The sequence below is a fragment of the Trichosurus vulpecula genome, chromosome 9 (genome assembly GCF_011100635.1).
Source record: "Trichosurus vulpecula isolate mTriVul1 chromosome 9, mTriVul1.pri, whole genome shotgun sequence".
In the NCBI taxonomy this organism is placed as follows: domain Eukaryota; kingdom Metazoa; phylum Chordata; class Mammalia; order Diprotodontia; family Phalangeridae; genus Trichosurus; species Trichosurus vulpecula.
Window position 1 is genome coordinate 207,368,037 of NC_050581.1, and position 12,108 is coordinate 207,380,144.

The 12,108-nt window shown below is 48.6% G+C and overlaps 1 protein-coding gene and 1 pseudogene across 1 annotated transcript in view; both read right to left on the bottom strand.

The window, feature by feature from the left end:
• Nucleotides 1-832: 832 nt before the first annotated feature.
• Nucleotides 833-12,108, bottom strand: part of CALCR (calcitonin receptor) — a 65,853-nt gene continuing 54,577 nt past the window's right edge. The window contains exons 11-12 of the mRNA XM_036738794.1: nt 11,631-11,672; nt 833-2,515 (exon numbers count right to left, since the gene is read on the bottom strand). Of these exons, the coding sequence (XP_036594689.1) occupies nt 2,291-2,515; nt 11,631-11,672 (267 nt within the window). The 3' untranslated portion in view covers nt 833-2,290. The remainder of the gene's footprint in view (nt 2,516-11,630; nt 11,673-12,108) is intronic.
• On the bottom strand, nt 6,314-7,193 carry LOC118831089 (annotated as a pseudogene).

Below are 12,108 nucleotides of genomic sequence, written 5' to 3' on the forward strand. Positions count from 1 at the left end.
GTGGCCACAGGGCTCAGCTTCTCAGTTCTACTAAAAGCACCAGGAGCATCCAGAGTGTTCAGACACATGTCACAGCATCAGCATACATTGAAGCGGTCTTGGGTCCCCATCTCCCAAAGTTACTAACAAAGTGGGGTGACACACAGCACCACACAAAACACTGGGGCCTGAGAGTATCCTTATACTTCCCTGCATCTAGTGAGGGAAACTCGGGCAGGGGTGTCTGAATATGGCCGCTCAGTCTCAGCTCAGTTAACTCTGTCCTAAAAGATAGGGTGAATGAAGCAGCATGTCGTGGAGTTCCATGCAGCCTGGCCCTCAGAGTCCTTCAGCATGCCCATTGAACAGTGATCAGATCGCTAGTGGCTATGTTGGATTCGCTGATTCCTTCCTAGCCCTAGTGATGCCCCCTGCCCCTTCAGGACACTGGCTGGTCCTGCCTCAGTTCATGTTGGTTAGTTAAGGATTGGAGGAACCCAGTGAGTTTTAACCCCCAAATATGTGAGTATTGGCAAACTGCCAGTTTCTTCTAAGTATCAACCAGCATGTCTTGAGCCTCATGGGGAGGGCAGCTTGTGTCTCTGTGTGAATCTGGGCACCTTAGAGTGCTTTGGTTTAGGCCCAATGGGAACTGTCCAGTGCTGAATCTTCTAGAGAAGCCTTCTCTCAGAAACTTGCCCTAAGCATGGACAAAGCCTATGGAGACGCCCATTGGGCCTCTGGTCTGTCAATCACAGGGAAGTCAGACAGAGGCTCTTCTGCTAGATGGAGACCACTTTAAATGGCTCTTCCAAACCCTGGTGTTAAGGAAAGTTGGAAAAACTAGCTTCTGTTAAAGGGGAGAGAGAGAATTAATACCCTCCCCTGATGGTGGGCACCACCTGGCCACAGTCCTCCACTGCACCTGGGGAGCTGGACACAAGGCAGGGATGGAGAGCAATGAGTCTGGAGGTACCCATTCATGGAAGGTGGCAGCTCTGGACACAGTCCCTCACCTCAAGCCAGGCATGGAGCCATCTGTTGATGGAACATGCCAGCTTTGCACAAAGTCCTCCACTTTGCCTGGGAAGCTATTCACAAGGCAAAAAATATGAGTCTGGAGGCCCAGCCATTCAGGGAAGGCTGCAGTTCTGGGCTCAGTGCCCTGGCATATTTGAGAAGCTGTTGACAAGGCAAACATAGTGGCTGGAGGCCCATTCATTCATGGAAGATGGCAGTTCCGGGCAGAGACCATCACCACAAAGCAAACATAGATCCTAGAGATCCATCCACTGATAGAAGGTAGCTCTGGGCAAAATCTTCCACTGCACCTGGGGAGTTGTCCACAAGGTGAACATGAAGGTCCATCCATTCATGGAAGGCTGTAGCTCTAGGAGCAGTATCTTGTCATACCTGGGGAGCTGTCTACAAAGCAAGCATAAATAGAGCTTGGAGGCCCATTCATTCCTGAAAGGTGGCAGCTCTGCGCAGTTCCTCATTGTACCTTGGGAGTTATCCACAAAGCAAGCATGGAGCTTGGAGGCCCCTCCATTCATGGAAACCTGTGGCTCTGGACATAGTCCCCCACCACACCTAGGGAGCTGTCCATAAGGTGGTATGGACCCTGGAGGCCCAACTTTTCATGGAAGGTGGCACCTCTGGAGGCATTTTTAGAAAGGGGTTAAAAATGTGCCAGTCCAATGACTTGAGCCAAGTCCTTCCCATTTGCTCCAACCTGGTATTTACTTGCCAGCAAAGTCTTTGATTCCCAACTCCCACGTGTAGCTCATGTGTGAATGAGTCATCCCAGGTGATGTTGCCTAGCATAGCTCTGAAACCAGCATTGTGCTCTCAGAAAGAAAGTCTGTGGTCTGAAACCTCAAGCTGGTGAGCCATGGGAACAGAGACCCATTCTTCAGGGGTGAGTGATGTATGTACCTGGCTCAAGAGGGAAGAGGAGTGTGTGCCCTGTCTCCCAAACCCCTCACTTTTCTGCACTTCCTGTGGGCTTTGTTCCTGTGGCTATGACAGAATTCTTTCTAGGTCCTCGATTAATGTTGGGAGAAGTCAGAAACATTGCTGTGTGTTTTCCCATTCTCAGGCCTGTTTTCTGACACAGCACTGTGGATTCAAACATGCTGCTGACTCTCCCCAGACACTCACTCTGGGCAGGTGCATGTGCAAGTCAGTTGAAATAGTCTTCACCTGGCCACTGAAATTGTTCCCAGGAGTCTACTGGGAAGAGGATGAGAGAAGAAAAGAGGCAAAAAGAAGAAACCGAAATGACCAGCCACACCTCCTTTGTAGCCAATCAAGTGGACCCCTCTCCAGACCTCAGGGCAGAGATCTCAGAGTCCTCCATGGCAAACTTCCCATTGAGCTGTTCGTTGTGGGAGTCAGGAGAGTAAAGGTAAACAGGGACCTCGGTGAGCGAGGTGGCTGTGTAGGAGGTGGAGCGGGTGGAGCAGCGGTCCCTTCGTCGCTGGCCCCACTGAGTCTTACACTGTGCCCATTGTCTCTTCAGCACTCCTTGGACCTGGAAAAGGAGAAGGTTTGGGATTAGTGACATTCAGAAGCATCTCTGAACCCCCTCTCCACCTTGTGAAGTCTTGCTGGGGGGAAGATAGAGGTGAAAGAAAAGGACAGTCTTCGCTCTCAGGGCTGGGCCACCGCTTCAAGGAGGAGCCAATGTGTGGCGCAAGTGTCCACCAGCCTTCAGGCCCAGAGGCTGGCAGTCTGCTGCTGCCTGGTCTCTAGCCCTAAGTGGATGAATGAAGTGGCTCTGGATTCCCTAAATCTTACACTTAATAGCAGGAAGCAAGTCTCAAGGCACAAGTTCAAGGGAGGAAATGCATTGCCTTCTGGGAACCACTAAGCATGCACTTTGGGGAGGTGTGTGCGCCTCAGCCCAACCTGTGACTTTGCTGTTGGCCGAGCTGCCTCTGGGATTGTGTCCCTGGGGACACCTTCGTGTTAGATATTATTAATAAATACAATACACCCAGCACTGCAGAGAGGCCAGTGACAGCAGCAGCAACAACAACCCTCCTCACTCTACACCTTTTTTCCTGGGCACAGTATCTCCCTAAGCCTCCCAATCACCTTGGGAAGCCATCGAGTACCAAGTATCAACCGAGGCTTTGTGGACATAGAAACCCAGGCTTGGGGAGTTGGGGCAGCTTGCTTCAGGCCATACAGCTCATAAGTGGCCCAGGGCTTTATTTTCCACCTCATCCCAAGCGAGAGCTGACCTTGAGGACCTTCAGGGAAGTCCTTTTGGTTAAAAAAACATTCTGCATTTTCTTAGGGAGGATGAGCTTCAGCATTCCCAAAGTAGTTCTTCAGAGAGTGAGAACAGAGTGGAAGAGAGTGAACACCAGTGCTATTCTGAACTAGCCTGGCATTCAGGGAACTGTACAGCCTTGCTCCAGTGCCATTTGCAGCCTCGTTTCCCATCAATGATGACCAGGCTATCGGCTGTTCCCTGTTCTCTTGCTGTGTCTCCTACACGGAGACACCCATGGGGCCTGGTGGAAACTTCAGCTACCACCACTGAAGCCATTCTGTCCCTCCAAAGCTTAGCTCAGGTACCATCATCCAGGGATGGAGCCTGGCCCCAGATGAGTCTTCTCTCCCTCCTTGGGTCCTCAGGTGAACTCTGAGGATCCTGCTGCTTGCCCTGCCCTCTTCCCTGGCATCCATTTGTGTGGGTACACATGCTAAGTCCTACCCTTCCCCTAGGGCTCTGTCAGCCCTTCAAGGGTAGGAAAGATGGGAGGTTTGGGTCCATACCCATGACTTCCCTGGTGTATGCAGGGAATGCAGACCAGCACCTTGAGAAGTCCCGTGACTGCCCGAGGTCACACTGGCAGTCCATATCAGCCTCTCCTGGCACAGAGTAGGCAACAAGGTTCAACAGGCTTGAAGAGAACTCAGCGTCTCTTGAGTCTTCAAACCAAACAGAACCTCCGCTCTACAAGACGCTGTAAAGGGCATTTGGTCTAACCCATCCTTGAAGACCAATCCCTGAAAAGCAGTCATCTAACCGTGACTTGTGTACCCCCAGGGACAGGAAGCTCAAGTCCCTTCTCAGGTGGCCTGTTCCCTGACATTTGTTGAGCTGAAATCTGACCCCATGCTCTGCCATCCCCAGTCCTTCCAGTTGATCTTCATGTATTTTCCCTGAAGTTGCTGAGAGGTCTGTAGCCAGGAGGGGCTGGGGGCAGAGTGGAGAGGCCGGACAGGGGCCCTGGAAGTTGGGTGGACAGCTGGACATGTCTTCTTTTTCCTCATGTGGTAAGGCTGCTCAGGGAAGCATCCAGGGTCGCTCTGCTGCATTTCTGAAGGGAGCTGGGCCTTGGACCTGAAGGAGGGGTTGGACAGCACCTTGAGACCAGGCAAGAGGGCAGTGCTGGTGGCAGCCAAGGGCTTGTCCTGGCAGTCACTTTGCAGTTTCCTAACCCTGGTGACTGAGGAATAATGTGATGAGCTTAGGACACAAGCACTAGATCCTGGAGCTGGGCAGCTTCCTCCCTTTCTTCGGGGGATGGCCGTTGGTGAGGGTGGGTCTTATCCAGGGTTCAGCTAGCCTGGCTTGGCCTGTTTAACTGGACCCTAAGGGAGACCAGAATTCCATCTTCCCACAGGAACATTGCTACCAGAGGTGGGATGTTCTATGCTCTGGGCATCTTCTGGGCTACACAGACCACTGTGGGCTGGACGGGAGCCTCCTGGCCAAGTGGCAGCAATGGTGGTCTGTAATGCTACTATTCCCAGAGGAGAGAAATTGGAGATAATGAATCTTGGGAGGGGGGAATCCCATCTGGGGGATTTTAGAAAATAATACTTTCATAGAAAGAAATATGCCCTATAATAACATGGGGATTTGTCCCCAGAGGAAGTCAGAGTGGGGATTGCTCTGAGTGTGCATTAATCATTAGTTTTTCATGTCTTTCTTCATGATATATTATAGACAGATGAGTGGTGCAGGGGAGAGAGTGTTGGGCTTAGAGTCATTAAGATCTAAGTTGAAATCTTGCCTTAGACACTTAGTGGTGGGACCCTGAGACAGCCATTTGACTGCTGTGAGGACCAAATGAGATAACCAATTGAAAGCACTTTTCTTTTTTCTTTTTTGAATTTTAACACATACCACTGTTTAATCATACCAAAACTGGGTTTGTACATACCAAGAGTATATATGAACCCCATTTCAAAGCAACTGTTAGAGAAGGTAGTGTATCAATTATTTGGATGGAGAACATCAGGTCAACTCTAGCTATAAACATTTCTGAAGCATTAGAAACTACTATCCAAAACACAAGTGATGAGAAAGAATTTAGAACATGAGTGACATTATATTAATTTAAAAAAGCAAAAAGAGAAATATTTAGCATATTTACTCAAATAAAAGGAGTTTAAATGATTCAGAACTGAAAAGAATAGAAATCCAAATATAATTTTTAAAAAGTGAATATAAATTTGCTAACTCCAAGGACATTTCCAGTTAAGCATTCATCCAATTAATATTCAGCTTTTCATACTGATACACACACACACACACACACACACACACACACTCTCTGATTCTGGCAAAAATCAGAGAAAAATCTCCTCAAGTTTTTCATACTGTGTGAAAAAGCTTCCAAAATCAGTATTCTACATGACTGTAAAACCCCCGATTTCATGCCTATGTGTATGGCTGTTTTAAGAGATATAAATAACATAACATGTTGGCTTTTTCAAACATACTAATAATTCCGGCATCTTGCTTTACACAGTGTCTCAGTGTGAAAAAATTACCCATTACGTTGTTTTAAACATCTTTAAAGTCTTTTCAGTATGATCACAAAGTAGCTGCACAAATTTAGGGGTTTGTTTTTCTATAAAACACAATCTTAAAAAAATATTAATGGCAATTGGTCTTTGTGGTTCCTAGCAAAATGTCTTGCCCGTTTTATCTTTTCACATCGGTATAAATTACATTTCTTCTGCAACGTGAAGGACTGCAATAAGACACACAGAAGCACTTGAGCAACTTTCCCCCAAATAACCATACAAATCCCAAACACAACAAAGGCGAACAATTTTCATAGTGCACTTTCACCTCATTGAAGTCAAAGATGCTCCTTGTGGATGTTTTCCCACTTCAATGTGAAGTAGATTGCTAGGATTTCATTAGTGGTTTCATTAAATGGCATTTGGGAAGATTCTGCTTCCCTCCTTGGTTCGTAGTTCTCAGAAGAGACCTCTCTTTTTGGAAGCTACAAAGCCCAAGAATATTCAGAATAAGGAAGTCCTCTTCAGGTGGTGATAGTTCCCAATGTAATGGTACTTAGCAAGCATCTACATCCTTGGCTATATTACCAGTGTATCCTGGAACCAATGTAATACGGTTTCCTTGTTTCCACAATCCACATAATTGTTGTTTTAAAATACGAACATTTCTACCTTTTGCAATTTCTGTGTTAGCAGATAGTTCTGACCACCATCTTTTTATGACCGCTTGAATCCAGTTCAAACTATCACATAGTCTTTAAATTTGCTTTTAAGTGATAGAGGCAACAGATATGCGTGGCAGCCAAGTGAAATGTACTGCTTTTCTTCCTGTAAACTGCTGGTGAGCACAGGCAGGCAATCTACCACCACTCCAAGGTCTTCTATCCTCACCAAACAGGCCACCAGTTCAATTATACTTTGTTTTTTCCAAAAAGTTAGAGCTACATTCAACCTCAGATTACTACCGAAGAGGACTTGTGCCATTGTCTCATGGTCCTGAGAAACCTCAGTAAAAAATCTGCTATGTTTTGATGATGGGTTTTCCGTTTGTGAAGAACTAGAGTCACTGGCATTAAGCAAAAAATGTGTGACCTTCGTGGCATATTTTTCAGGCAGGTGGCCGGCACAAGCCAGTTCATTTTCTGTATTTGCCATGTCACAGCCCCTCCTTCTAGGGAAGTGTTTTCTTCTGTAACAAGCCTTTGGAAAATAATGATGAACTTTCTTTCTGTAATATACCTCTTTCTGCAATTTGGACTTCTCACAGAGTATCCAACTATTGTGTTTATATGAGCAGTCAACTATTTTGGGGATTTCTTAGCCTCCTTCATGTTCTTATTAGTCAAATGAGAGATCCTTTGCCTGGGAAGATTGATGGAACGGCCCTCAATATACAAAAGGTTCTGTTTTCTATCATTGTGAGCTTCAGATGCCATCATCTCTTAAATCCTGGCGGCTCATGGTACAGCACCTCCTCAGCTGCAGCCCTGTCAGTCTAGAGGGTCTCTGTGAACCCCAAAGTGCGGCCCCCAGGCAGCGCCATTCTGAAAGCACTTTTCAAGCCTTCAAGTGTCTCATGAAGCCAGCTATGATTATGATAAATGGTGATGGTGTTGGCACAGTGCCTGGGCTTCCAGGACCTTCCAGCTCATTTTCTCTATCTCATTGGTGGTGGTGTGCTGTGAAGCATCTTCCCCAATTGTAATATCAATTAAGTTGGGGCTTTCTTACTGTTTTGAAATGATCAATTAAGTGTCTTTGAGTCTTACTAGGTGCTAAGCCCCAGGCCCAAACCCCTATTAGGTGCTAAACCTATGTGGGTGTGGATTGGCAACTAAGGTGGGGCCCAAGGTGGGGCTAACTCTAGGGAGGGCCTAGTTTACATGTCTGGGACAGCAGGGGCTTTTTTTAGACCACCTGGGTTTAAGTCGCCTCTTTGTCATGATTCTAGGTCACGTGGGTGAGTCACATGTGTGACTCACCCCTGACCCTGAAAAAGATTTAAAACCAGGGGTTGGCTTTCTCTTCTTTGGAGCTCTTACCCACAGCAGTGGTGGCATGAGTGACTGGGCCAGCCCGTGTTATGAGCTCCCAGGCTGAACCTAGATGTTGGTAACTATGAATCTGTATTTGCTCTGTCTGTCAATGTTTGTAATTTGTTTGTATCTTCCTCTGAAGTTCAGGTTGCTGGCTTTCCCCCCCTGAACTAAGTGAATGGTATTTGTATGCCAGGCTAAAGTAAACTTGTCAACCCCTTAACGTTGCTTTCCTTAGCAAAGCAGATCAAAAGAACCTGGGCTTTGGCAGCATTCTTGTTGTTGGGTTTGTGTTGGTCTTTCACCCCCACAGCAGCTGCTAGCTGGATTGTTTTAACACCAATGCCCTGGATTGTGCTGTGGATGGGAATAACACAATGCTCTTGGCTTGCTTTCTGTTCCCCAAACTTAGCACTCAGCTCTTGACTCAGTATCTCCACTTGGGCCTGAAATGCACCTCTTCCTCCTCCTCTTCATCCTCCTCTTTCTGTTCCTCCTCCTCCTCCTCACCTCTTAGAATCCTTGGCTTCCCTCGAGGCTGGGTTCATAGGTTCTTTCCTTGAGGAGGCTGTCCTCATCCCCTTGTTATTCTGGTGCTCTCTCTCCTAAGATGCTCGTGCATGGACTTCCATGATGTCACAGTGACTGGTTTTGCTGTCTTTGAATGCCCAGTGGCTTGTACACAGCAGGTGCCTAGCACAAGACTTCACTATAGTAGAGATGCGAATGAAAGGAGCCAAAGTTGACCTCCCAGGTCTCTCTCTAATTTGGAAAGGGAATGTTGTATTCAGAGGAAACAGGATGGGTAAGGGTGGGTAAAGGGAAACCTTGTACATTGAGAAGACATTTTCATGGGAAGTCAGGGAAGCAGAGCATTGAAGGCTTTGGGAGAGCCTCAGGATGAAGGTCAAGGCAGGCAGAAAGAGAAGGGGCATGGCCACTGGCATCTGCTGTGGCCCACTTGGCCAGGAAGAAGAAGCAAAGCAGGAGTGTACAGAGCCCCTAATGGGGCCACTGCGCTTTCTCTGCCTGCCTGTCACCACTTCCTCGCTCCAGGAAAGCCACCAAAGGGAGTCAGGAGTGGATTAGTCTGTCTCTCTGGTTTGGAGGTGGGAAGGATAAAGGAGAGAAGGCCGGAGCTCCCTGCATTGTGGGACAGCAGATTTCAGAAACTTTGGAGGAAGGGGAGGAAACATCTGGTACCACCCCATGATGAGCAAGGGAAGCAAAGCTGCCAGCTCTTAGTTTCTTGGAGGTTTTGTTTTTCCACAAATGGAACTGGGATCAGGGGTCTGTGAAAGGGACCTTGAAAGGCAGTGGCTCCAACACCCTGGTTTTACAGGGTAAGAAACTGAAGCCTAAGGAGGCCAAGTGACTTTCCCGTGGCCACTGAGGCCACGGTCTTCTGACCTCAGAGTCAGCTTCATTAAGGGTCTCTTGTATTAGTGCAATTAAGAGACGATGAGAGGCATTATGGGCGAAAGGCAGGTAGAGGTAAGAGGTGTTGTGGAAGGTGAATTGTCGGGACTCTTTCAACTGGGAGGGAGGGGGCAGAGGACAAGCTGTGTGCCAGGCACCGTGTGAAGCACTTCACAAATAAGGAAGATCTCACTGGATCCTCACAACAACCCTGGGAGGTAGGATTCCTACCCCTAGGTTATGGTTGAGGAAACTTAGGCAGGCAGTAGCTGTCCCGAAGGTGGAATCTTGGGAGCTTGGGAGGATGGGGATGTGAAGAGAGGCCAGGGAGAGGGGGGAGAAGTGGAGGCAAGGCGTGGGCGCAGCTCTTCAGGCCAGCACGCTTGTTGGTGAGGTCAGTACGATGCCTTGTCTGGAGCAGGTGCCAGGGCTGGGGGGGTGACAGCTGCGCCCCCCCCCCACTGTCTTAGCGTTCTGCCCTCAGCACCCCAGATCCCAGAGCTTTGATGCATTTTTTTTGTCCCGAGCTTCGTGAGGACTCAGTGATCAGGGATTCATTTTACGCTGTGCTGCAGCCCCCAGTTAAGGGTTTCTGGGCAGGAGCCCCACCCCCCCGCACGTGGCTTGGATAGAGGGTGGATGGCGAGGTTCCTTCTTCCACCCTCCGCAAAGCCTCTGCAAGGCTGTGGACACCGAATGCCCATTGATCCAGTCTGAAGTTAGATCTGAACTCAGGTACTACTGTCTCCAGGTCCTGCATTCTGTCCACCTTGCCACTCAGCTGTTTGCCAAAGGATTTGCTGAAATCCAGGTAAACTCTCCATGCAGCATCCCCCTGACTGGCTCAGCACCATGTGGGAAGCAGGAGGAGGCAGGGCGGTTGGCCTGGTGACTTCGGGTCCCCTCCCCCTGCCTTGGCTGGGTTGATTGGCTGGAGCAGGGGTGGGGAACCTGCAGCTTTGAGCCCACGTGTGGCCCTCTGGGTCCTTGAGTGGGCCCTTTGACTGAATCTAAACTTCAAAACGGCAGTACTTGGGGACTTAGAGGGCCACACGTGTGTTTCAAGAATCCGGCTAGCAGTTTCTGTGGGGGTGTAAGATCCACCCACAGCCAGTACCCAGAAAGCTGCCAACAGCACAGGTTATTTCGATCTGCTTAACTAAGGAAAGCAAGGTGAAGGGGTTGACAAGCTTACTTTAATTCAGCATACAAATATCATTCACTTAGTTCAGGGGAAGAGACCAGCACACTGAACTTCAGAGCAAATTACAAACAAATTACAAACATCAACAGACAGACCAAATGCAGATTCATAGTTACCAACACCTAGGTTCAGCCCGGGAGCTCAGAACAAGGGCTGGCCCAGAGTCACGTGCGCCATCATGGCTGTGGGTAAGAGCTCCAAAGAAGAGAAAGCCAACCCCTGGTTTTATATCTTTTTCAGCGTCAGGGGTGAGTCACAGATGCGACTCACCCAAGTGACCTAAAATCATCACAAAGAGGCTCTGTTCTCCCAGACATGTAAACTAGGCCCTCCCTGGAGTTAGCCCCACCTTGGGCCCCACCTTAGTTGCCAATCCACAGCCACTAAGGTTTTACACCTAATAGGGGTTTGGGCCTGGGGCTTAGCACCTAGTAAGGCTCAATGAATTACTCGAAGGGAATAAAAGCCAAACTATTCAAGAGCACTTGTTGAACTAAGTGCTAAGGAGCCCATTTTTGCTTACCAACACAGTGGTCTTGAGGCCACAGGTTCCCCACCCCTGGGCTGGCAGCACACAGTCTGGAACTGCTGCAGTCCTAATTCCGGCAAGAGGGGCTCAACAGTACGCCTGCAGGATAGTTCTAAGCCGCAGGTTTGACTGTGTCACTCCCCATATCAATGAGCGAGTGGGTCCCTATAGCTTCTAGGCTCAAGCACAACAGCCTCTATTTGGCTTTTAAAGCCCTCCCCCCACCATTTCCAGCCCTATTTCACAGTTTTCCTTCTCATGCCTTCTGTTCCAGACAGAATAAGCTGCTTTTGCACATGTCCGTGAGCTGCTCCCTTAGGCCTCAAGGGTACTGTCTCCTTTCCTTAGGCTTTCAGAACCCTTCTCTTCCTTCAAGGCTTAGGCCAGGCCTCTTCCTTCATGGAGTCTTCCTTTATTCACTGTCTCCTCCTCCCCTTCCCCTCCAAGTCACAAGCGTGGTCCCTCCTTGAATTACCTTGGATTTACCTATGTGCTTCCATAGCCTGTCCCCTAGTAGAATGTAAACTCCTAGAGGGCAGGTGCCCTCTCCTTTTCATCTCTGTATCCCACACCTAGCACAATGGCAGGCACAGAGGAAGTGCTTCATCACTGTTGCTGAGTGGAACTGAATTGAAATTTTCCAGACCTCAGGCCAAGAGCCAGTGGATCACTGGGAAATGCTCACCTCTCCATTGAAGAAGCAGAAAATAGTTGCCACAAGCAAGCCCTGCACACAAAAACAACAGGAAAGAAAAAGAAAGACAAGAAATGGGGTGTCAGTGAATGCTAGATCATTGTGTTATTTTTAAGCAACCGGCTGGACTCAGAGGGATGAGGGACCCGCCCGGGCATTAACCAGCTGTGTGGCCTTGAGGAAGTTTTCTGACCTCTTGTGGCCTCAGTTTCCTCAACTGCAAAATGAGAGAGACCTTCCATCTAGTGTGCCTTCCCATTCGAACAGTAGCTGGATTTTCATCAAATGGGACGTTGATAACCTGGAGGCCAAGAGCTGGGCTTGGTCAGCCTGGAGAAAAGGCAGCTCAGGAAAGGGAATTAGCCTTGTTCTGTTCCATTCCAGAGGGAAGGCCCAGGAGTGACGCCAGCTGCAGAGGCCACTGGGGCTCGATATCAGAAAACAAACAAACAAAACTTCCTTCCAGCAA